At 48.6% G+C, this 21,398-nt stretch overlaps 1 protein-coding gene and 1 long non-coding RNA gene across 8 annotated transcripts in view; one reads left to right on the top strand and one right to left on the bottom strand.

Moving 5' to 3' along the window:
• GMFG (glia maturation factor gamma) overlaps positions 1-14,270 on the top strand; it is a 29,994-nt gene extending 15,724 nt beyond the window's left edge. For all 7 annotated transcript variants that reach the window (XM_083516390.1, XM_083516393.1, XM_083516388.1 and 4 more), the window contains 4 exons: positions 7,374-7,425; positions 9,278-9,358; positions 11,565-11,638; positions 13,978-14,270. In XM_083516390.1, coding sequence (XP_083372516.1) covers positions 7,374-7,425; positions 9,278-9,358; positions 11,565-11,638; positions 13,978-14,049 — 279 coding nt within the window. In that variant the 3' untranslated portion in view covers positions 14,050-14,270. The remainder of the gene's footprint in view (positions 1-7,373; positions 7,426-9,277; positions 9,359-11,564; positions 11,639-13,977) is intronic.
• LOC310712949 overlaps positions 1-21,398 on the bottom strand; it is a 2,318,697-nt gene that overhangs the window by 1,136,496 nt on the left and 1,160,803 nt on the right. The gene's annotated exons all lie outside the window — the stretch shown is intronic.

Genomic DNA, 21,398 nt, shown 5'->3' with positions numbered 1-21,398 from the left:
AGCCCCCTGATTCAGGTCAAGTTTTAAAAAATACCCCTCATTTGAATTCAGAGGCTGCAAAAGAAGGCTGATAGGCTTCAGGTTGAAGCAACACAAAGGTGTTTTTATATCGTATTTGCCTGAATATAAGCCGCATCTTTAAAATTGAAGGGTGTGGGAGAAGAAAAACCCCTCCAAATATAAGCCACCCCCTTCCTCACTGCTCCTGGTTACATGGGTGAGAGAGCTGCACTGCGTTTCCGATGGCCTTTCCCCTTCCTCGCTTTCTCTCTTCCTGGCCTCGGGGGAAAAGATGGCGCCACTTCCCCACGCTCCTGGTGCTGTTTACCCCGCGCTCCTGGCTACATACTGTAATGTGGCGAATATAGGTAAAGGTAAAGGGACCCCTGACCATTAGATCCAGTCGTGACCGACTCTGGGGTTGCAGCACTCATCTCGCTTTATTGGCCGAGGGAGCCGGCGTACAGCTTCCAGGTCATGTGGCCAGCATGACTAAGCCGCTTCTGGCGAACCAGAGCAGCGCACGGAAACGCCGTTTACCTTCCCGCCGGAGCGGTACCTATTTATCTACTTGCACTTTGATGTGCTTTCAAATTGCTATGTTGGCAGCAGCAGGGACCGAGCAACAGGAGCTCACCCCGTCGCGGGGATTCAAACCGCCGACCTTCTGATCGGCAAGTCCTAGACTCTGTGGTTTAACCCACAGCGCCACCCTCGTCCCTTTGGGGCGAATATAAGCTGCACTTTAACTTTTCATGGTCAGAATTTGGGGGGAAAGTGCGGCTTATAGTCAGGCCAATACGGTATATATGCTGTACACACACACACACAAATTGCAGCCTAGTGCAAATTCCCCAACCTGGTGCCTTCCAGATTCCAAACATATTGGACTTCAGTGTGCTGACTGAGGCAGATGGGAGTTGTGGTCCAAAACATCTGGAAGGCTGGTGTGCTACACCAGGTGTTCTGCTGTACAGAGCAGAGCAAATGGCTCCAGGTGACTCATATATGTGACGCCCAACCACACAGTGTAGGGAAAGGTAAGCAACCCTCTGAGGTCACACGCAGGCTTACATGAACTGAGGAAAGTTCTCCCTAGCTACCAGGTGTGACGATCAGTTAGATCCTGACTGTGGGGAGGAGGCTTCAGATTTCATCGCAACACTTATCTAATCGTTTACCTGCAGTGTTCGTACGCTGTATAAAAACAGCAGATTCCCCCCCCCCCTACAAAGCCTGCAAGTGATTGAGCTGCAGACTTTGTTGTGACTATAAAGTGAAGGCATTACAGAGTGGGGTTTTTTTTCTGGAGAAAAGCGTAATTGTCTCCACTACAGACAAATGTAAGGCTTGAACAAGCTACATAGTCTTGTTGTTGGGAGGAGGTGGAAAGCAGGGATGTGCAGAAAGACAGTGCAGAAGCAGAAACCTGCTTTTTTATATTGCAGGGGAGTGGAACTGTAATCAACCGGTTCTCTCACACACACGTGTGTGCACACACTTACTTTTCACTTCACTTCACTTCAGCCTGCGACAGCAACTGAATTCCCAACTCTTCCAGCAACTGCCTGGAATCTGACGTGGAGAGACATCTCCTTTTCCCCAAAGAAATTGCATCAGCTCCTCCATTCCACCTTCCTGCATTCTTGACATGAATTTTGTCGGTACATTACAAATTACGAGGCTGGGTTAAAAGCAAATTGAATTTCAGATCAAGTTTAATATCTCAGGGGAGCGATGTGCTGATGGCGTCATTTGCTTTCATATTTAATTCAACACGTTATGCAAGAACCCTCACACGCGTTAGCAAAATGTTAATCAAATGGCAGCACGGAATATCCACTCCGCTGTGTTTTAGGGAAGCAGGAAAACTAGCGGCGGGGGTTTCAAGGGAAGATCTCTTCCCATTTCTTAAAATATGAAACGACGGGCAAGTTTTGCTTGTCAAAATGGGAGCCCAGCTGCACACACTTTCCAAGAAAGGAACTGATGCATAATAAGATTCCTCTGAAATAACCCAGGATGGTCCTAGCCTGGTAATGGAAGCTTCTAAACAGAGTCAGCTTGTTAGGGGATCCTAGAGCCACAGCTTGCTGAAAATAATGGACTGGAGGGTGAGTTTGTCCAAATGTCAATTAGTGCTCCCTTCTCAGTTTACATCACGTACTGTATTTTTCGCTCTATAAGACGCACCAGACCATAAAGACTCACCTAGTTTTTGGAGGAGGAAAACAAACGAAAAAAAATATTCTGAATCTCAGAAGCCAGAATAGCAAGAGGGATCATTATGCAGTGAAAGCAGCAATCCCTCTTGCTGTTCTGGCTTCTGGGATAGCTGTGCAGCCTGCATTCGTTCCATAAGACGCACACACATTTCCCCTTACTTTTTAGGAGAGAAAAAGTGAGTCTTATAGAGCAAAAAATACAGTAGTTCTTGTGCCTGCTGGCGTCATCTGGCAGCGCTTCCAGGTGGTTGCTGTTTTGGGGTAGGATACCGTGACCTCATCAGGGCCATCTTAAGCATATCCAGCACCGTGGTGCAAAGCTCCCTCTGGCGCCCGCTCCCCCGTTTCCCAGAGTTTTTTAGGGAGGATGGCACTGCTGGCAGGGCTGGAGGAGGCGGACAGCAGCTGGAGGGCGGCTCCTCCGGCGGGGAAGAGGCTGGACGCAGTGCCTCCTGGCTCAGCTGGCAGCTTCATGCCACGGTGGCTACGGCAGATGGAGGCTTCAGGTGCGGCGCTGCTTCGGCGTGGCATGGTGGAGGTGGGCGAGGGTGATGAGCTGATGCTGGGAAGCGCCACATCCAGCCTCCGCCTCTTCCCTGGTACCCTCCAGAACTTGGCGCCCCGGCGCCCCACGCCACTAGCCTCTATGGGTAAGACGCCCCTGGACGCCATGACAAAACCAGGGTGCTCAAGTATTGTTGACTTGGCACCTTTGCACGGCAAACTCCCTCCCTCCCCCTCGGCCCCCAAACCAGACTTTTTGCAATAAGGAAAGTTAAAGAGAATTGCCTGGGATAACAATTGCTTGGTGCAGCTATATGGTCATACCTCATGTTATGTTTGCTTCAGATTGCGCGTGTTCAGGTTGCATCCCATGGCGACCCAGAAGTGCCAGAAAGGATTACTTCTGGGATTCACTGCTTCCGCATGCGCAGACACGCAAAATGACATCACGCACATGCGCAGAAGCTGCGAAACGCGACCCACGCATGCGCAGACATGGGTTGCATTCCTTTCAGGTTGTGAACGGGGCTCCGGAACGGATCCCGTTCGCAACCAGAGGTACCACTTTACTCGCCCCACAAACAAATAAGAACAAACACTCAATAAATAGCCAACTTCACTTAACCTTCCTGCACCCTTTGTGCAAACAAATAAGGATGAATAAGGCTCAATCAACAGGCCGCCAACAAGTGACTTTACCCTTAGCTTTTCAGGCTCTGAGGAGGCCTCGTTTACATCCACCTTCCAGCCTTGCCCTCCATCTCGCTGCACCGAAGTCTGCAATCTCACACATCAGGAGTGTGGAACCCGCTGCTCTCTAGAAGGTGTTGGACTTAAATGCCTACCAGCCCCAGTTAGCACGGCTTGGGGTGAGGAATGGTGGGAGATGTAGTCCCGCAACATCTGGAGGGCCACAGATTTCCCCATCCCTGCTATATGCATTTATCTGGAAACAAATTGAATTCAATGGGATTTCTGAGTGTGCATGCATAGGATTATTCACAAGGCTGGTGAAGGAGGGCCAGCTTCTGCACCTTTAACAACCGGACTTCCAGTCGCCCCCTTGTGCTGCCTGCTTCAGTTTCTTCCCACTGGTACAAGGTGCCCAAGACTCAGCTGTATCAAAGGGCACAGCAGTCTTGAACAGGAAGGCTGTTGATCGTTCCAGCCATCTTGTTTGTACGTATGTGGCAGCAAGCTCTGCTTAATTCTGCTCCTTTGCCAGTTCATTACAGGGCTTGTGGTGCCTTCTTGGCTGCAGCAAAGAGGATTAGATAATGGGCTAATTCAGAAGAAAAGAACTCGTGAGCCCTTCCTCCCTTTAGCAGCAGAGATGAAAAGGCAGTGGGAAGCAGCAGTCTTCAGTGAGGGAGGTGGTGCATGCTCCTTCCTTTAATAATAATAATAATAATAATAATAATAATAATAATAATAATAATAATAATTTATTTGTATCCCGCCCATCTGGCTGGGTTTCCCCAGCCACTCTGGGCGGCTTCCAACAAAGATTTAAAATACATCAAAATAATACATCAACCAATAAGCCCAGTTTCAAACCCACTGAGGACCATTCCTCTCCCATACACCCAGATAGAGGACAGAAACCTCTCAGCTACCGCTGAGCCATAGAGCCATACACCTTTCTGCAATGTCAGAAGTGACAAGCAGAATTCAGCATCGCGGGGTGGGGGTGGGGCAATCTGGGTGCAGCTGCCTGGAATGCTGGGTGACAGCAAGGGCTAAGCAGAGTGCCACCCTTGGCATTCGATGCCAGACACACCTTTCAGGCTGCACACAGGCATAGCATCTGAGCTCCACCCTTGACAGGGAATAGCCAGAGAGCAATGGCGGAGGAGATGTTGTACTGCATAGACCTCGGTTCAAATCCCTACTCTTCTGCAAAGCTCATTGAACACTACCCCCCCTGGGCTTTTCCAGATGACCTATTTATTCAGCATTCATCCTTAAGTGTCTTATTGTTTCCCAACGACAGATAGGTAGCCGTGTTGGTCTGCCATAGTCAAAATAAAAAAATTCCTTCCAGTAGCACCTTAAAGACCAACTAAGTTAGTTCTTGGTATGAGCTTTCGTGTGCATGCACACTTGTATCTGAAGAAGTGTGCATGCACACGAAAGCTCATACCAAGAACTAACTTTAAGGTGCTACTGGAAGGAATTTTTTTATTTTGTTTCCCAAGGGTTTATATACCACTTGATTGTAATGAAAGCTCAAAGAGGCGCTGACAGAAAGAATAAAACAAAAAAATTATTAGTAATAAATAGTTAAAAACAATGATTTGATCCATTCCAAACAGAATTGAAATCAACGATAAGCTAAAAGCTGGATTAAAACAAACGCCAGCATTCTGTATCTGGATTTTGTTGTTGTTCAGTCGTGTCCGCCTCTTCGTGACCCCCTGGACCAGAGCACACCAGGCACTCCTGTCTTCCACTGCCTCCCACAGTTTGGTCAAACTCATGCTGGTAGCTTCCAGAACACTGTCCAACCATCTTGTCCTCTGTCGTCCCCTTCTCCTTGTGCCGTCGTTCTTTCCCAACATCAGGGTCTTTTCCAGGGAGTCTTCTCTTCTCATGAGGTGGCTAAAGTACTGGAGCCTCAGCTTCAGGATCTGTCCTTCCAGTGAGCACTCAGGGCTGTTTTCCTTCAGAATGGAGAGGTTGGATCTTCTTGCAGTCCATGGGACTCTCCAGAGTCTCCTCCAGCACCACAATTCAAAAGCATCCATTCTTTGGCAATCAGCCTTCTTTATGGTCCAGCTCTCACTTCCATACATCACTACTGGGAAAACCAGAGCTTGAACTATATGGAGCTTTGGTGGCAAGGTAGGCTTGCTTAAACAAAAATGTTTAATTTTTTGGCACCTGTTTTGGCAGGCCCCCAAATGAGTACAGTGAAGGCACCTGCCTGGTGACGACAGGCAGGGAGTTCCAAACTGTGGGTGCCACACTAAAATATCAATGTATTAGAAGTGCAGAATGAGTATTATGTGACACTTGTAACAGTGCCAGTTCCTTGGATCTTGTAATGGGTATGAGTTACTCGTGCGTAAGCTGGTGCCTTTCTCGGTTAATTTGCCTTGTTAAAACTTTCTGACTGCGCAGCCCCTTCTCATCGTGGCTGCCTCAGTCACTGGCAGAATCCGTCAGTGGGCGTTTCTTGAACCTCTTCCAACAAAAAAGTTATTTGACACCCAGTCTCCTCCTCCTCTCACTGCGCGGGAGTCTTCTGCGCAGGGAAGGCGTGGGTAGCGGAGGACCTGGGCTCTCCTCACTGATGTCCAGTGAAGAGTCCTTGAGCCCTCTCTCCACTTCCCCCTGTCTGCCTCTCTTTATCCCCGGTGTTACGCTGATTGGCTTCCCCCTCTACTGAGCTGTCTCTCCCCCTGCTGCTGGGTCCTTCGCCAGCATCATCTGGGAGCCTCCCCTTCGCCTCTCGCTTTGATGTCAGTTCCCTGACAGATCCATAGGTGCCAACTCCCTGGGGCCCTGAGTGCCCGAGCACTCACAAATTCCCCATGAAGGGGCCAGGCACCCACAAATTTTGGTGCCAGGGCCATGCACCCACAGTCCCGGTGCCAAGCTGGCACTCCTGCATGGATCAATGAGCTCAAGTGGGCACATATAGGATAAATTGATCTCCTCTGAAGGAGAGGGCATGTAGCTTGTGAGTCCTTCTGGATCCCTTGCTGTTACTTGAGGCTCAGGTGGCCTCAGTGGTGTGGAGCGCCTTCCATCAGCGTCAGCTGGTGGCCCATCTGCGCCCTTATCTGTTGTCTATGCTCAACTTTTGTTGTCTATGCTCTAGGTTAGATTACTGCAATGCATTATACGTGGGGCTGCTTCTGAAGAGTTCGGAAACTTCAGCTAGTGCAGAATTTGGCAGCCTGGTTGCTCACTGGGGCAAGATGAACTGAGCATATCACACTGCACTGGCTGCTGATTAGTTTCTGGGCCCAATTCAAAGTGTTGGTTTTGCCCTATAAGGCAGTGGTAGGCAACCTAAGGCTCATGGGTCACAAGCGGCCCCCGGGGTCGTTTAACTGGCCCACAACCCGCCCCCGAATTGAGCCACCCGCTCAGCGAGTCCCCATGCACTGCACTAAACTGGTGCAGCACGGCGCGGGGACTCGCTTCCGCAGCACCAGAAATCGCACCTGCGCAGACACAGACACTGGAAATCACATCTGCGCAGACACTGGAAATCACAGGCATGCACACTCACACATGCGCATGGAGGATGGTAAAATGAGAAGGGGCCTTTTCTGCGGTGGCTCCCTGCTTGTGGAGTGTTCTTCCCATGGAGGCTCACCTGGCGCCATCATTACATATCTTCAGGCACCGGGCTGAAATGTCTTGCTTCAACCAGACAACCAGACCTTGGCCTGATTGACATTCACCCTGATAGGATTGTGGGGAGTTTATTTCCCTTCCTGTTAATCACTCGCTCGTCCTACACTATTCAATTTGCCCATCACTTTCCAAACTGGAAACAGCCACAGTTTTTGAAAAACGGATTTGTTGTGCAGGGGGTGGGGGTGGGATCTCATCCCTTCCTACGCAGCTACTCCCCTTGGGAAGACCCTTGTCTACAAAACTGATGCCTGTTTTTGTGATCTTCTTTAGGACATCTCTCCAGAGGAGCTGAGAAGCGAACTGCCAGAACGCCAGCCTCGATATCCTAAGTGTTGTTTGAGTGTGTTTGTGAAAGGGGAGGGGACAACCTGATTCGGCCCATACACGCTTCCATGCTCAGCTATAGTTTTGAGGAGGTGGCCAGAGAAAGGGTTTCCAATGGATTTCGGGACAGGCAAGCGGAAGCCTAGTTCGTTTATAGAATTTTCTGCCAGAAGATTCTATGATGGATGGGATGGGTAAAAGGTAAAGGTAAAGGGACCCCTGACCATTAGGTCCAGTCATGACCGACTCTGGGGTTGCGGCACTCATCTCGCTTTATCGGCCGAGGGAGCCGGCGTACAGCTCCCGGGTCATGTGGCCAGCATGACTAAGCCGCTTCTGGCGAACCAGAGCAGCGCACAGAAACGGCGTTTACCTTCCCGCCGGAGTGGTACCTATTTATCTACTTGGACGTGCTTTCGAACTGCTAGGTTGGCAGGAGCAGGGACTGAGCAACGGGAGCTCACCCCGCCGTGGGGATTCGAACTGCCGACCTTCTGATTGGCAAGTCCTAGGCTCTGTGGTTTAACCCACAGCGCCACCCTCGTCCCCTGGATGGGATGGGGGACAACAGCAATTCCTTTCACATTCAAAGGCAAAGTGAGGCGAGGCGACCAGAACACAGTATCCCCAATGCGGTTGCGTGATATAATTCACACGCAAGTGGAGCAGGAACCAAAGATGCTTTTGGACTAATAAGGCCAGTCCTGGGTGACTTGGGCCCTTTTTCACACATGGTATGGACGCAAACCTTTTACGACTGGGCTGTCAACAGCTACTAGCTGTGATGGCTCTGCTCTGCCACCAGAGTCGGAGGTAGCAGTGCTGGGACCCACAGGAGGGGAGAGTTGCTCCTGTGCTCACATTCTGCTCCCTGGATTCCCACGGGTGACCACATTGAGAACAGGGTGCTGGGTTACATGGGCCATTGGCCTGATCCAGCAGGCTCTTCTTATGTCCTTATTCTGCATTCTTAGGACAGGAAGTAGCCCAGTCCCTACTGGGAAAATAATAATAATAATAATAATAATAATAATAATAATAAATAAATAAATAAATAAATAAATAAATAAATTTATACCCTGCCCTCCCTGGCCAGAGCCGGGTTCAGGGCGGCTAACACCAATAAAATCACAGTAAAAAACATGATAGGGGGGAAGAAGCAACAACCCAATTTAAAATACAGGTTAAAATGCAATTTAAAATGCAGCCTCATTTTAAAAGTAGCCCATAGATCAAAACCGTAAGGGGAGGGAAGCATAAGGGTCAGACTGAGTCCAAATCAAAGGCCAAGCAGAACAACTCTGTCTTGCAGGCCCTGCAGAAAGATGTCAAGTCCCGCAGCACCCTGGTCTCTTGTGACAGAGCGTTCCACCAAGTCGGGGCCAGTGCTGAAAAGGCCCTGGCCCTAGTTGAGGCCAGCCAAAGCACCTTGCGACCTGGGATCTCCAAAATGTTGTCATTTGTGGCCCTTAAGGTCCTCCGTGGGGCAGACCAGGAGAGGCGGTCCCGTAGCTACGACAGTCCTAGGCCGCATAGGGCTTTAAAGGTCAAAACCAGCACCTTAAACCTGACCCTGTACTCAACCGGGAGCCAGTGCAGTTGGTAAAGCACTGGATGAAAAGGAGAGAGAAAAAAGAAAAGGAAAGAGGGGGGGAACATTGGGGAATGAGACTTGTGGGTTTCCGCATCCAGGGAGCTCCAGAGCCTAAGGTGTCCTCACATCGGAAGCTTTCTTCCACCCCTTTGCCAGTTGGAGACAAGGTGGTACAGTTCTTTCCCACCCACCAATGCCTACCTTGCCATGAGATGCCCAGTTGCTTCCTTGACTGTGCCTGTGTGTGTGTTTACATTTGTAGTTTACAGCTATAAATACGTCCACGATGATGGCCGGGTCTCGTACCCTCTCTGCTTCATCTTCTCCAGCCCAGTCGGTGAGAACCAGTGACATCCTCAACTGCGGGGTGGGATTCTCAGCTTCCTGTCCAAAGAGTTGAGCTTGGTGTATGTCGAGAACAAAGGCGAAGCTTTGAGGACAGTGGCGGGGAGGCCTGTAGGGTTCGATTTTGAGTTGGTGCAGCACCAAAGGGCCAGGTTTTCAGTCCCTGGGCCTCCCCGTAACAACAGCCAAGTGATGGGTGTTGTGATCCAAAAGGTTCTGGAGGGTGCCAGGTTGGGGGAAGGGATTATAACTGGCATTACTGTGATAACGGCCGTGTTCACACCATGCATTTTTAATAAAAGTTGTTATTAAAATTTGTAAGGACAAAAAGGGGAAACTTGCACAGAAAGAATAGGAAACCTTGGGGGGGAAAGCACTATAATAATAATAATAATAATAATAATAATAATTATTATTATTATTATTATTATTATTATTATTATTATTATTATTATATTTATACCCCACCCTCCCTGGCCAGAGGCGGACTCAGGGTGGCTAACACCAGTAAAATTACAGTAAAAACATGTTGCTGTTGTTTAGTCGTTTCTGCCTCTTCGTGACCCCCTGGACCAGAGCACGCCAGGCCCTCCTGTCTTCCATTGCCTCCCGCAGTTAGGTTAAACTCATGTTTGTAGCTTCGAGAACACTGTCCAACCATCTTGCCCTCTGTCGTCCTGTTCTCCTTGTGCCGTCGTTCTTTCCCAACATCAGGGTCTTTTCCAGGGAGTCTTCTCTTCTCATGAGGTGGCCAAAGTATTGGAGCCTCAGCTTCAAGATCTGTCCTTCCAGTGAGCACTCAGGGCTGATTTCCTTCAGAATGGAGAGGTTTGATCTTCTTGCAGTCCATGGGACTCTCAAGAGTCTCCTCCAGCACCAGAATTCAAAAGCACCCGTTCTTCGGCGATCAGCCTTCTTTATGGTCCAGCTCTCATTTCCATACATCACTACTGGGAAAACCATAGCTTTAGCTATACGGACCTTTGTTGGCAAGTTGACGTCTCTACTTTTTAAGATGCTGTCTAGGTTTGTCATTGCTTTTCTCCCAAGAAGCAGGCGTCTTTTAATTTCGTGACTGCTGTCACCATCTGAGTAAAAGCATAATGGGGGGGGATCAATTTAAAATATAGGTTAAAATGCCATTTAAAATGCCTCCTCATTTTAAAAGTAGCCCATAGATCAAAACCATAAGGGTCAGACTGAGTCCAAACCAAAGGCCAGGCGGAACAGCTCTGTAGCATGAGGTTCAGCAGGAGGTGATGAAGCAATGGCCATATTTCCCTTGTGAGTGGGAACTTAGGAATTCACGTACAGGTTTGCCACATGAAAAATTAAAGGAACGAGAGATAGCTCAGTCGTGGGTTCGAATCCCATACTGGGCAAAAGATTCCTGCGTTGCGGTGGGTTGGACTACATCACGCTCATGGAACTTTCCAACTCTGGTTCTATCATCATAGATTCCCTTGCTTCCTAGTTTGTTGTAGTCCAGGAGAAATACAAAGATAAAGAGCACCCATCTATCTAAACATACTTTTGCAAAGTCTACACCTTGGAAGAAACAGGATGGACCATACGGCCATGGGCTTCTTCATTTTGAAACAAAATCATGCCATATTGCAAAACCATCGGCACGGATAGTTGTTAGAAGACCCCGATTCCCTTCCCAGAGCGGTTTAATACTTAACCCCTCTTCGCAGGGAACAGAACTGCAGTCCTGGGAGGGCAACAGGGGGCTCCTCTTAGCACCCTCAACAAACCCCCCCAAAAACCCTACAGCTCTCAGAAATTCTCTGGGGGACGTCATCTCTGTTTAAAGTTGTATACTGGTGCTTCAAATGTATGGTGTGATCGCAGCAAATGTCTTTGAACATTCCAAAGTGCTATAAAAACGAGTCATTTGAATGATTGAACGCCAGTCATTTGTTAGGTCCCCCCCCCCCCATCGGTGGAAAAACCCAACAAATCCCACTTCTGTCGCAGAGAGATAAGGCAGTGCCCTTCAGCACCTGCGTGCCTTGGGTTCAAGTCCCAACGTCGCCGTAGCAGGAGCTTGTTTTGTGGCCTCGGGGAAGTCCGCCTCTCTCCAGCTCAGCCAGTCCTTAACTCCCTGACCCGCTGTGGATCACAGCGCCCATTGTGAACGAGATAATGAACAGTCATTGCAACTAAAGCAGCTGCCTTCTCCTTTCCCCTCGCAGGGTGCAAGCCGGAGCAGCAGATGATGTACGCCGGGAGCAAAAACAGACTGGTGCAGGCAGCTGAGCTCACCAAGGTATTCCAGGCACACTTCTTACCTCTGGTTTTGTCCATAGCTGTCAAGCGTCCCTTATTTGGCGGGACAGTCCCTTATCCCAGCGCCTTATTTGGCGGGACAGTCCCTTATCCCAGCGCCATGTCCCGCTGCTGTCCCTTATTGATGATGTCCCTTAAGTAAGCTACTGAAGGTAATGGGGCCCTTTCTATGTCCAGCTGACCTTTGTCAACAACAAATCGTTGCTGTTTTTTGTGTGTTGAATATATGTTATATGGTAATTTATGGACCTAATAGGTATCTAAAGCCATTTGCACGCAACAAAATATGTATTTTATCAAACTAATTGTTGATCCCTTATTTTGGCTGCTGATCCCTTATTTTCGAGGCTGCTGGTCCCTTATTTTCAAATCTGTAAGTTGACAGCTATGGTTTTGTCCCTGATCGTCTTGGCATTGTTTTTGGCCTCTCTTCCTGCCAGAAGCAACCCCCTCCCCAGCCTCTTGGGATTCTAGAGAGCAGCCTGGTTGCCTGGCGCAACCCGGAGAATGTGCATGTAACCTTAAACCCCCAGGAGAAGTGGAAGAGGATGAGGCAACTGTGCTTTCTCGCTTACATCTTCCTCTCCCCCTTTCCCCATGCCTATATGTGGCTTTTGGTCTTGGGCAGCGGGGGATTCTTGTTTTGGGTGCCAGAACCGGGATTCGATTCCTAGACCAGGGGTAGGCAACCTCAGGCCCCGGGACCACGTGCGGCCCAATCACCTTCTCAATCCGGCCCACGGACGGTCCGGGAATCAGCATGTTTTTACATGATTAGAATGTACTTTTATTTAAAATGCATCTCTGGGTTATTTGTGGGGCCTGCCTGGTGTTTTGACATGAATAGAATGTGTAACTTTATTTAAAATGCATGATAATGATGATAATAATAATAATAATAATAATAATAATAATAATAATAATAATAATAATATATTTGTACCCCGCCCATCTGGCTGAGTTTCCCCAGCCACTCTGGGCGGCTCCCAATCGAGTCTTAAAAACAATACAGCATTAAATATTAATAACTTCCCCAAAGAGGGCTGCCTTCAGAAGTCTTTTAAAAATAAGATAGCTGCTTATTTCTTTGACATCTGATGGGAGGGCGTTCCACAGGGTGGGTGCCGCTACCGAGAAGGCCCTCTGCCTGGTTCCCTGTAACCTCACTTCTCGCAATGAGGGAACCACCAGAAGACCCTCAGAGCTGGACCTCAGTGTCTGGGCAGAACGATGGGGGTGGAGACACTCCTTCAGGTATACTGGGCCTTTGAGGCCATTTAAAGCACCAAAGTGTCAGCACCAACACTTTGAATTGTGCTCAGAAACGTACTGGGAGCCAATGTAGGTCTTTCAGGACCGGTGTTATGTGGTCCCGGTGGCCACTCCCAATGAATCTCTGGGTTATTTGTGGGGCATAGGAATTCATTCATATTTTTTTTCGAAAATATAGTCCGCTCCGCCCCCCCACATGGTCTGAGGGACGGTGGACCGGCCCACGGCTGAAAAAGGTTGCTGACCCCTGATCTAGGCCAACCCCTGAAGCTGAGGAAAGAGAGACTGCCACGTCTTTCAAAATGTGCAATACAGTGGTGCCCTGCAAGACGAATGCCTCGCAAGACGGAAAACTTGCTAGACAAAAGAGTTTTCCGTTTTGGAGGTGCTTCGCAAAACGAATTTCCTATGGGCTTTCTTCGCAAGACGACAATGTCTTGCAAGTTCCTGCTGGTTTCCCCCCCCCCCTTTTCTAAGCCGCTTATCAGCTGATCCGATCAGCAGATAAGCCGCTAAAAGCCGCTAAAAGCCGCTAATATCCACTAATCCGTCAATGGGCTTGCTTCGCAAGACGAAAAAACCGCTAGACGAAGAGAATCACAGAACGGATTCTTTTCATCTTGCGAGGCACCACTGTATATTAAATAATAAAATCCTCACCTTAGCCCAGTAGTAGGGCATCTGCTCTGCATGCAGAAGGCATAGAAACATAGAATTGTAGAGCTAGAAGGGATTCCCAAGGGTCATCTAGTCCAGCCCCCCCCCCCCCCCGTAATGCAGAAATCACAGCCCCAGGTTCAGCTCCCAGCTTCTCTGAGTAGGACTGGCAGGAGACCTCTGCCTGAAGCCCAGAAAAGCGGCCGTTACTCAGCATTGACATTACTGAGTTAGACCAAAGGTCGGACTGGGTGTAAGGTAGAATTATGTCCCTACTCTGCCCCAGCCAGCTCCTTAGCTACCTGGGAAAGGCAGGGAAGGATGCTTGGCCACATTCTCAGCCTAGGCAGACCGCCTTCTCCACCTGACTGCTGCTCTGTTTCCCCCCAGGTCTTTGAGATTCGGTCCACAGACGACCTGACGGAGCAATGGCTGAAAGAGCGCCTGGCCTTTTTCCGCTGATTGGTAGGGTAATCCTGGAGGGCTGGACCTTCAGTAAACTCCCCACTCATAGCAGGCCCTGTAATCTCACTCCCCCCCCCCCCATTTCACCCTAGAGATACCACTGCATAGTGGGTGTATGTGGAATATAGGGAAATGTAGCTGAACTACTGTCTCCATGACCAGCGTCACTGGCTTTCCCCCGCAGAGGAATTAAAATGAAATAAAGCGATTGGACCTAATTCTTCTTTTCATTTTGCATTGCGCTGAGCCTGTGTTCTTTATGCTTGAATTGTGATCTTCTAGGGAGGGACATCTGGCCGCTAGCTACCCTTGGGCCTCCTCCAGGATCATTGAGCATTTATTCTGATTTGCTTGCACAAAGCTTACCCAATGCCTGATTTTCAGTTGAGCATTTGTTCTGATTTGCTCGCAGGGAGGTTATACAACAATGAGCATTTGTCTTGGTTGCATCCTTACTTGCTTGTGTGGAGGTTATATGTTTTCCTGTTAACCAGTCATTCAGCTTACACATTTAGTACATTAAAAAAAACCACTGGCTCAAGCAACAGAGCACTTTAATCCATTGTACATACCTAAATTTTTGGTATGCAACTGAATGCCTCCCACAAAATAAAGGTAAAGGGACCCCTGACCATTAGGTCCAATCGTGACCGACTCTGGGGTTGCAGCGTTCATCTCACTTTATTGGCCAAGGGAGCCGGCGTACAGCTTCCGGGTCATGTGGCCAGCATGACCAAGCCGTTTCTGGCGAACTAGAACAGCGAACAGATACGCCGTATACCTTCCCACCGGAGTGGTACCTATTTATCAACTTGCATTTTGATGTGCTTTTGAACTGCTAGGTTGGCAGGAGCAGGGACCAAGCAATGGGAGCTTACCCCGTCGCGGGGATTCGAACCCCCGACCTTCTGATCGGCAAGTCCTAGGCTCTGTGGTTTAACCCACAGTGCCACCCGAGTCCCTTAATACTGACAGGTTTATCTCGTTTTGGTCATGTGCACACCACACATTAAAGCACATTTATAACAGTCATGGCTTCCCCTAAAGAATCCCAGCTGACCCCTTAGAACTGCAGTTGACAGCACTCTTAATAAACTACACTTCCCAGGATCCTTTGGGGTGGAGCCATGTGCCTCAAATGCACTTTAAATGCATAGCTTGCGTTTCTCCCCCACCACAGTGCAACCTTTTGCCACCTGGTGGCGCCTTCTGTCCATCAGATGGGTGCCGGGCGGGACAGTCAGATGTTTCCTGTCAAGTTCTATTATATCAGGGGTCGCCAGGCTTTCAATATGAGGTCTCACATCTCAAATAGCTGGGGAGATGGATGGTTTTCACAAGTGCAGCTTTTCAAATTGCAGAAGGGCTGTGGCAGCAGAAACTGCACACCTGCTGAGAGGATTTCACCACAGGCTTGCCACATCGTCACAGGTGCCTCGGGAACAGAAGCATCAAAGCAGTTCCTAAAGCACCACCTTATCGCCACCCACCCAAATCTCTGTCTTACTTGACGTATTTTCTGTCCAGTGCAGAGGTAAGATAGAAGGTGCTTTTTAGAAGCTGTGTAATGAAATGATCCTACACATATCAGTTTGTGTTGTGTGATTGTCCTCACAGCGGCTAAATTAGGTGACTGCATGGCCAAAGTGCTAGAAAAAAGCAAATACATTTCCTTCTCTTGACTTTGTAGTTAATTCATGTGTTAATTTAAACCACCAGAGGGCATGATTTTGTCTAGTAATCTTGCCAGCTCTTGCTTGTAACCTCTCTATCTAAGCTAGTTCCAACCCTAAAACAGGAGCCATTATGTTTGCTGTTCTCTCCGGAGAAGATGTCTGCTATTTTCTTTTTATCATCTCCACTCATTCTGGCAAATAGTTCCTGCATGAATAAAGCCTTTGAACTCCAGAAACTGTAAGTAATCATTCTAATCTAATTCACCCAAACTGCAAGATCTGATAACCCAAAGTAGGTCCAGAAAAAGGCAACGGAAAGAACAACTACATTTTAAAAATAACTTTTAAAAAAGCATGCTTGGAGCTGTTCAATTCCTCCCCACCACCGGAAAAAGTGGCTGCTTGGACCATCTGACCTGGATCAGGGCTGTGTGGAGGGGTGTGTGAAAGCCTTTCTGCCCTGCATGATCCTCCCCATTCCAAAGTCACCTCCCCAGCTGCTCTGGGTGCTATTTCCAATAACTTCTTCTTGGTCAGACTTGGCTGGGAAGCCATCCATTCTGCCTGAGCCTGCTCCTTCTGGCTCTCTCTGCTTGCCTTCTTCCCTCTTTCTTAGCCTTGCAGGACTTCCCCATTGCCCTCAGTCCCGGGTCTCATCCCGCTCCCTGCACCTTCCGCCAGCTCGGCATCTTGGCGACACCTTCCAGCCGTGCTGTGAAGCTGATAGCTGATACGGCAAAGAAAAAGGAAAACACTTCTTTTATTTCATGCGCCATTAATTCGGGGAATTCATCGCTGCAAGATGCGGCTGTGGCAACAAGCCTAGATTAGGCCTATTCATAGAGGTGCCGAGGTCTCCCAATGGCTATTAACCTTGATGGCTAAGTTTAGACACACATTCCCCTTCAATAAGGAACCGTGCGCTGCTCAAAAGCTTCTGAGGGACATCTCATTGACCACTGCACCGAGGATGCGCGCTGGGCCAGGCCAGTTTCTCCTGGAAACGATCGAGAGGAGCTGGGCGGGGGGAGAAGGGAAAAGAGCAAAGAAGATGAGTTGAAGGAGAAAGGTTTTAAGGAGAAATATTAGACTGGTGAGAGATATTAAACCACTGTAGTGCTATTACTACCCCCAAAAGATGGGAGACGGATTGTCCCCGGCAGGAAAACACTGCATTTCAGAGATATATCACCCCCTGGAGACCTCCATGAGGGAGAGCGATGGCCCCCCCGAGGGATTCATATCCTCCAGAGATCGGGGGTAATTATTGCTTCGTTTATATAGATGGAACGAGCTTCCCTCCATCTACCCGCCAAATTAATCTGGAAGGCGATTAAGCAGCCTGCCATGGGTAGTGCTTTCTGCTGAGCGCTTTGCTCTTCGAAGGACAAAAGGATGGAAGAGGAGAAAGGGGGGGTGGGTATGATTGTGTGTAAGTAACATTACTTAACATTGATCTGCGGTCTGGCTGATCAGCCGTTGGGTGAGGACCTGAGCCGACAACGACTTGCTCCAGGAAACTGGGTCTGGATATTTGCACGCTGTTCACAAGCCGCATCGCCTTCGCCCGAGGGAAAGAAGCAAGTTTCTGGACCTGGGAGGCGTGGAGCACAGCTTCCGAAAGCCATTTGGGTTGCTAAAAGCTGGGAGTGCCAGAAGGACCTGTGCAACTGTATACGACCAGTACATAGCTGTCAACTTTCAGATTTGAAAATAAGGGATCAGCAGCCTCGAAAATAAGGGATCAGCAGACTCACCTATCCTGGGGACAGTCTACGGGATATTTAACAATCCGGGATAGCAGCGGGAAGCAGCAGGAAATGGCGTTGGACTAAGGGAATTTCCTGCAAAAAAAGGGAAGGTTGACAGCTATGGACCAGTATAAAGTAAGCAGCACATAAGCGGCACACAAAACACTAAAAAAACCATTCTACGTTCTAAATCTTATACTAATAATCCAAAAATTGAGAGAGCTATGTACAAGATCTACTACAGAAGCCACAAACAGAAAACTCATTCAAATGGTGTCCAAAAGGAAGATACGGTCTTTAAATGTTCCTTTAGCCAGGCTCCTGTAGATATCAACAAAGGTAAGCTGGATCAAACAGAGTGTTGGTGATGTTACGCTCAAGGGTTAAATATCAACGAGGATAAGTTGGATCAAACGAAGTAAGTGTCGGTGATGTTGAGCACAATTCTGTATACGAGCTGCAGGGCCTGGGGACAATTTCGACCCTAATCCTGGCATCCCAGCTACCAATTTAGTGAGAAAGAAAATGAAAAGAAGGCTGTATGAATAGCTTGCTGGATCCGTCCAATAGCCCGTCTAGTCCAGAATCCTGTTCTCACAGTGGCCAACCAGATGCAATCAGGATCTGAGCGCGAGCAAAGTTCTCCCCACTTGTGGTCTCCAGCAACAAGTATTCAGAAATATTACTGCCAGAGCACAGCTATTAAGGCAAGTAGCCATCGATAGCCCTCTCCTCCACAAATTTCTCCAATAACCCTCTTTTAAATTCATCCTAGTTGTGGGGCCATCACTGCCTCCTGGGGGAGCGACTTTAACTTTGCGGACGTCCTTCCTTTTATCTGCCCTGCATCTTCCAACATCCAGCTTCCTTGGAAGTCCACCAAAATCCTTCTTTCTCATTTTTTCTCTCCACCCTGCGAGGAACTCTTCCATTAATTTATCCCTGGCAATGTCAGCTTGGATCAAGTCACTGTCATATCGTGTGAAGTCTTTATGTCAAACCATGTGAACCATGGAGAGCGGCAGATCTGATGAGCCTCATACCCGCGCGAAGATGACAGTCGGGTTATTGGATGGTTGCTCTGTGGGGCCAAAAGGAGGGGGCATGTTTGATTCGCGGTGCAACCATCAGGCAACATGACGCTTCTGAACATTTTTAACCTCTTCAGAATATATATATTTTCTAATTGTTATTTGTCCTTCAGGGTGGGATACAGTAAAAATTTCCTTTAAAACTCTTTGAGTAGGCAGGAACGGGGAGAAGGAGTGCCAGCTTGGCACTGTGACCGTAGGTGCCCAGGGCTGCGGGTGCCATGCAGTGTGCATGGCGCTGGCACCAAAATTTGTGGGTGCCCGCCCCCTTCATGGGGAATTTTGTGGGTGCTCGGGCACCCGGGGTCCCAGGGAGTTGGCACCTATGATGGGGAGAGCAGATAGGGAAAGCAGTCTGGGCTGACTGCATACATCAGTCTCAGCAACCCATAGCCTGCAAGTGCCTGAGGGAATGACCAAAGGTGACCATGGTCAGAAGCATTTAAGCTTCTGAAACGCCAGTTCCTGGGAATCACAAGTCGGGAGAGTGTTATTGCACTCAGCTCCTGCTTAGGAACATCAGAGGAGCTCGCTGGATCGGGCCCACCTGCTCCAGCATCCTGTTCTCTTTTTTTATATGGAGGAGGAGGAGTTTGGATTTGATATCCCGCCTTTCACTCCCCTTCAGGAGTCTCAAAGCGGCTAACATTCTCCTTTCCCTTCCTCCCCCACAACAAACACTCTGTGAGGTGAGTGGGGCTGAGAGACTTCAAAGAAGTGTGACTGGCCCAAGGTCACCCAGCAGCTGCATGTGGAGGAGCGGAGACGCGAACCCGGCTCCCCAGATTATGAGACTACCGCTCTTAACCACTACACCACACTGGCTTTATGTATATAAAAAATTATATACATAATTTTTTATTCGTTTTTTTTAACATATCATTTTCAACAATAATTAAACATACTTTTATATTAAAGCAGAGACATCACCTTGCCAACGAAGGTCCGTATAGTTAAAGCCATGGTTTTCCCAGTAGTGATGTATGGTAGTGAGAGCTGGACCATCAAGAAGACTGATCGCCAAAGAATGGATGCTTTTGAATTCTGGTGCTGGAGGAGACTCTTGAGAGTCCCATGGACTGCAAGAAGATCCAACCTCTCCATTCTGAAGGAAATCAGCCCTGAGTGCTCCCTGGAAGGACAGATCCTGAAGCTGAGGCTCCAAGACTTTGGCCACCTCATGAGAAGAGAAGACTCCCTGGAAAAGACCCTGATGTTGGGAAAGATGGAGGGCACAAGGAGAAGGGGACGACAGAGGACGAGATGGTGGGACAGTGTTCTCGAAGCTACCAGCATGAGTTTGACCAAACTGCGGGAGGCAGTGGAAGACAGGAGTGCCTGGCGTGCTCTGGTCCAGGGGGTCACGAAGAGGCGGACACGACTAAACAACAACAACAACAAATGTGGAGGGATTCAGGTCTCTGCATCCCCATTATATATCAGCAGTGTGGGAAGTGCTGCAGATTTGCCTCCCCGACCCAAGAGAGATGGAGTTCTCTTTTTGAAAAGGATTAATTTTCTTCGTAAAACATATGCACCCCTTGATTGTAAGGGAAACAACCACCACCTCGGAAAAGATAAATTAATCAAGTATCAGTAAGAAAGAAATCAACTGCAATAATGTAAGGCTTCCAAAAACATCAAATAACAAGAGATTAAATGCTCGCATCAACTTTCTAAACATCTGGGTAGGGCTTTTTAGCAGGCCCCCAAAAGAGTACGGTGAAGGCAGCTGCCTGATATCATTTGGCAGGGAGTTCCAAAGTGTAGTTGCTGCAACACTAAAATATCAAGTTCCGACCAGTGTGGAACGGGTACGATGTGGTATGTGTGGCAGTCCCCGTTTCACTGATGGAAGTACTATCAACCTTACTGTATGCTTGGGAAACATGGACCACTTATAAACGCCATCGCCAGCTCTTCAAAAGATTCCACGAACGGTGTCTTTGAAAAATTTTACACATCACTTGGGAAGACAGGAGAACTAATGCCAGTGTACTGGAAGAAGCAAGGATCGCCAGTGTTGAAGCAATGATTCTTCAACATCAACTTCGTTGGGCTGGTCATGTTGTGCGGATGCCTGATGATCGTCTTCCAAAGCAACTACTCTATTCCGAACTTAAAAATGGAAAATGTAATGCTCGTGGTCAACAAAGGAGGTTCAAAGACTCTCAAGGCAAATCTAAAAAAAATGTAGTATAAACACCAACAATTGGGAAACACTGGCCTGTGAGCGCTCCAGTTGGAGAACAGCCTTTCCCAAAGGTGTCCTGGGCTTTGAAGACACTCGAACTCAGGACGCAAGGGAGAAAAGTGCTAAGAGGAAGGCACGCTTGGCAAATCCACACCGGGATCAACTCCTGCCTGGAAACCAATGTCCCCACTGTGGAATCCAGAATTGGCCTCCACAGTCACTTACAGACCCACTGTTAAAAGCATGTTTATGGAAGACAATCTTACTTGGCTATGAGGGATCGCCAAAGAAGAAGAAGAAGATTTTTGGGGTCACGGAATTTCGCAGGTCAGCTGGTCCCAAGTTGTTATGGGTTTCATATACTAATGGTAACACCTTGAACTTGGTTATGTAGCAAACCGGCAGGCGGCGCAGATCTTTGAGCCCAGCAGTTGTACGCTCCAGCTTTCAAATGCAGAGTTCAGACTGGCTGGTGTGGAGCCAGCCGAGCCAAAGACTCCTTGGAGAGATCTAAAAGGGCAGGCCTCACCTTCTCTCTCAGCAAAGCCAGGCAGAAAACAGAGCCGCCTCTCTCCGCAGAAGGGAACCGGGGACTTGCAGTTCTGGCCTGCGGGCAGCAGGGGGCATGGTTACC

The sequence above is a fragment of the Podarcis liolepis genome (genome assembly GCF_965112155.1).
Source record: "Podarcis liolepis genome assembly, chromosome: 7".
Classification (NCBI taxonomy): domain Eukaryota; kingdom Metazoa; phylum Chordata; class Lepidosauria; order Squamata; family Lacertidae; genus Podarcis; species Podarcis liolepis.
This window is presented reverse-complemented; position numbering and strand designations above follow the sequence as displayed.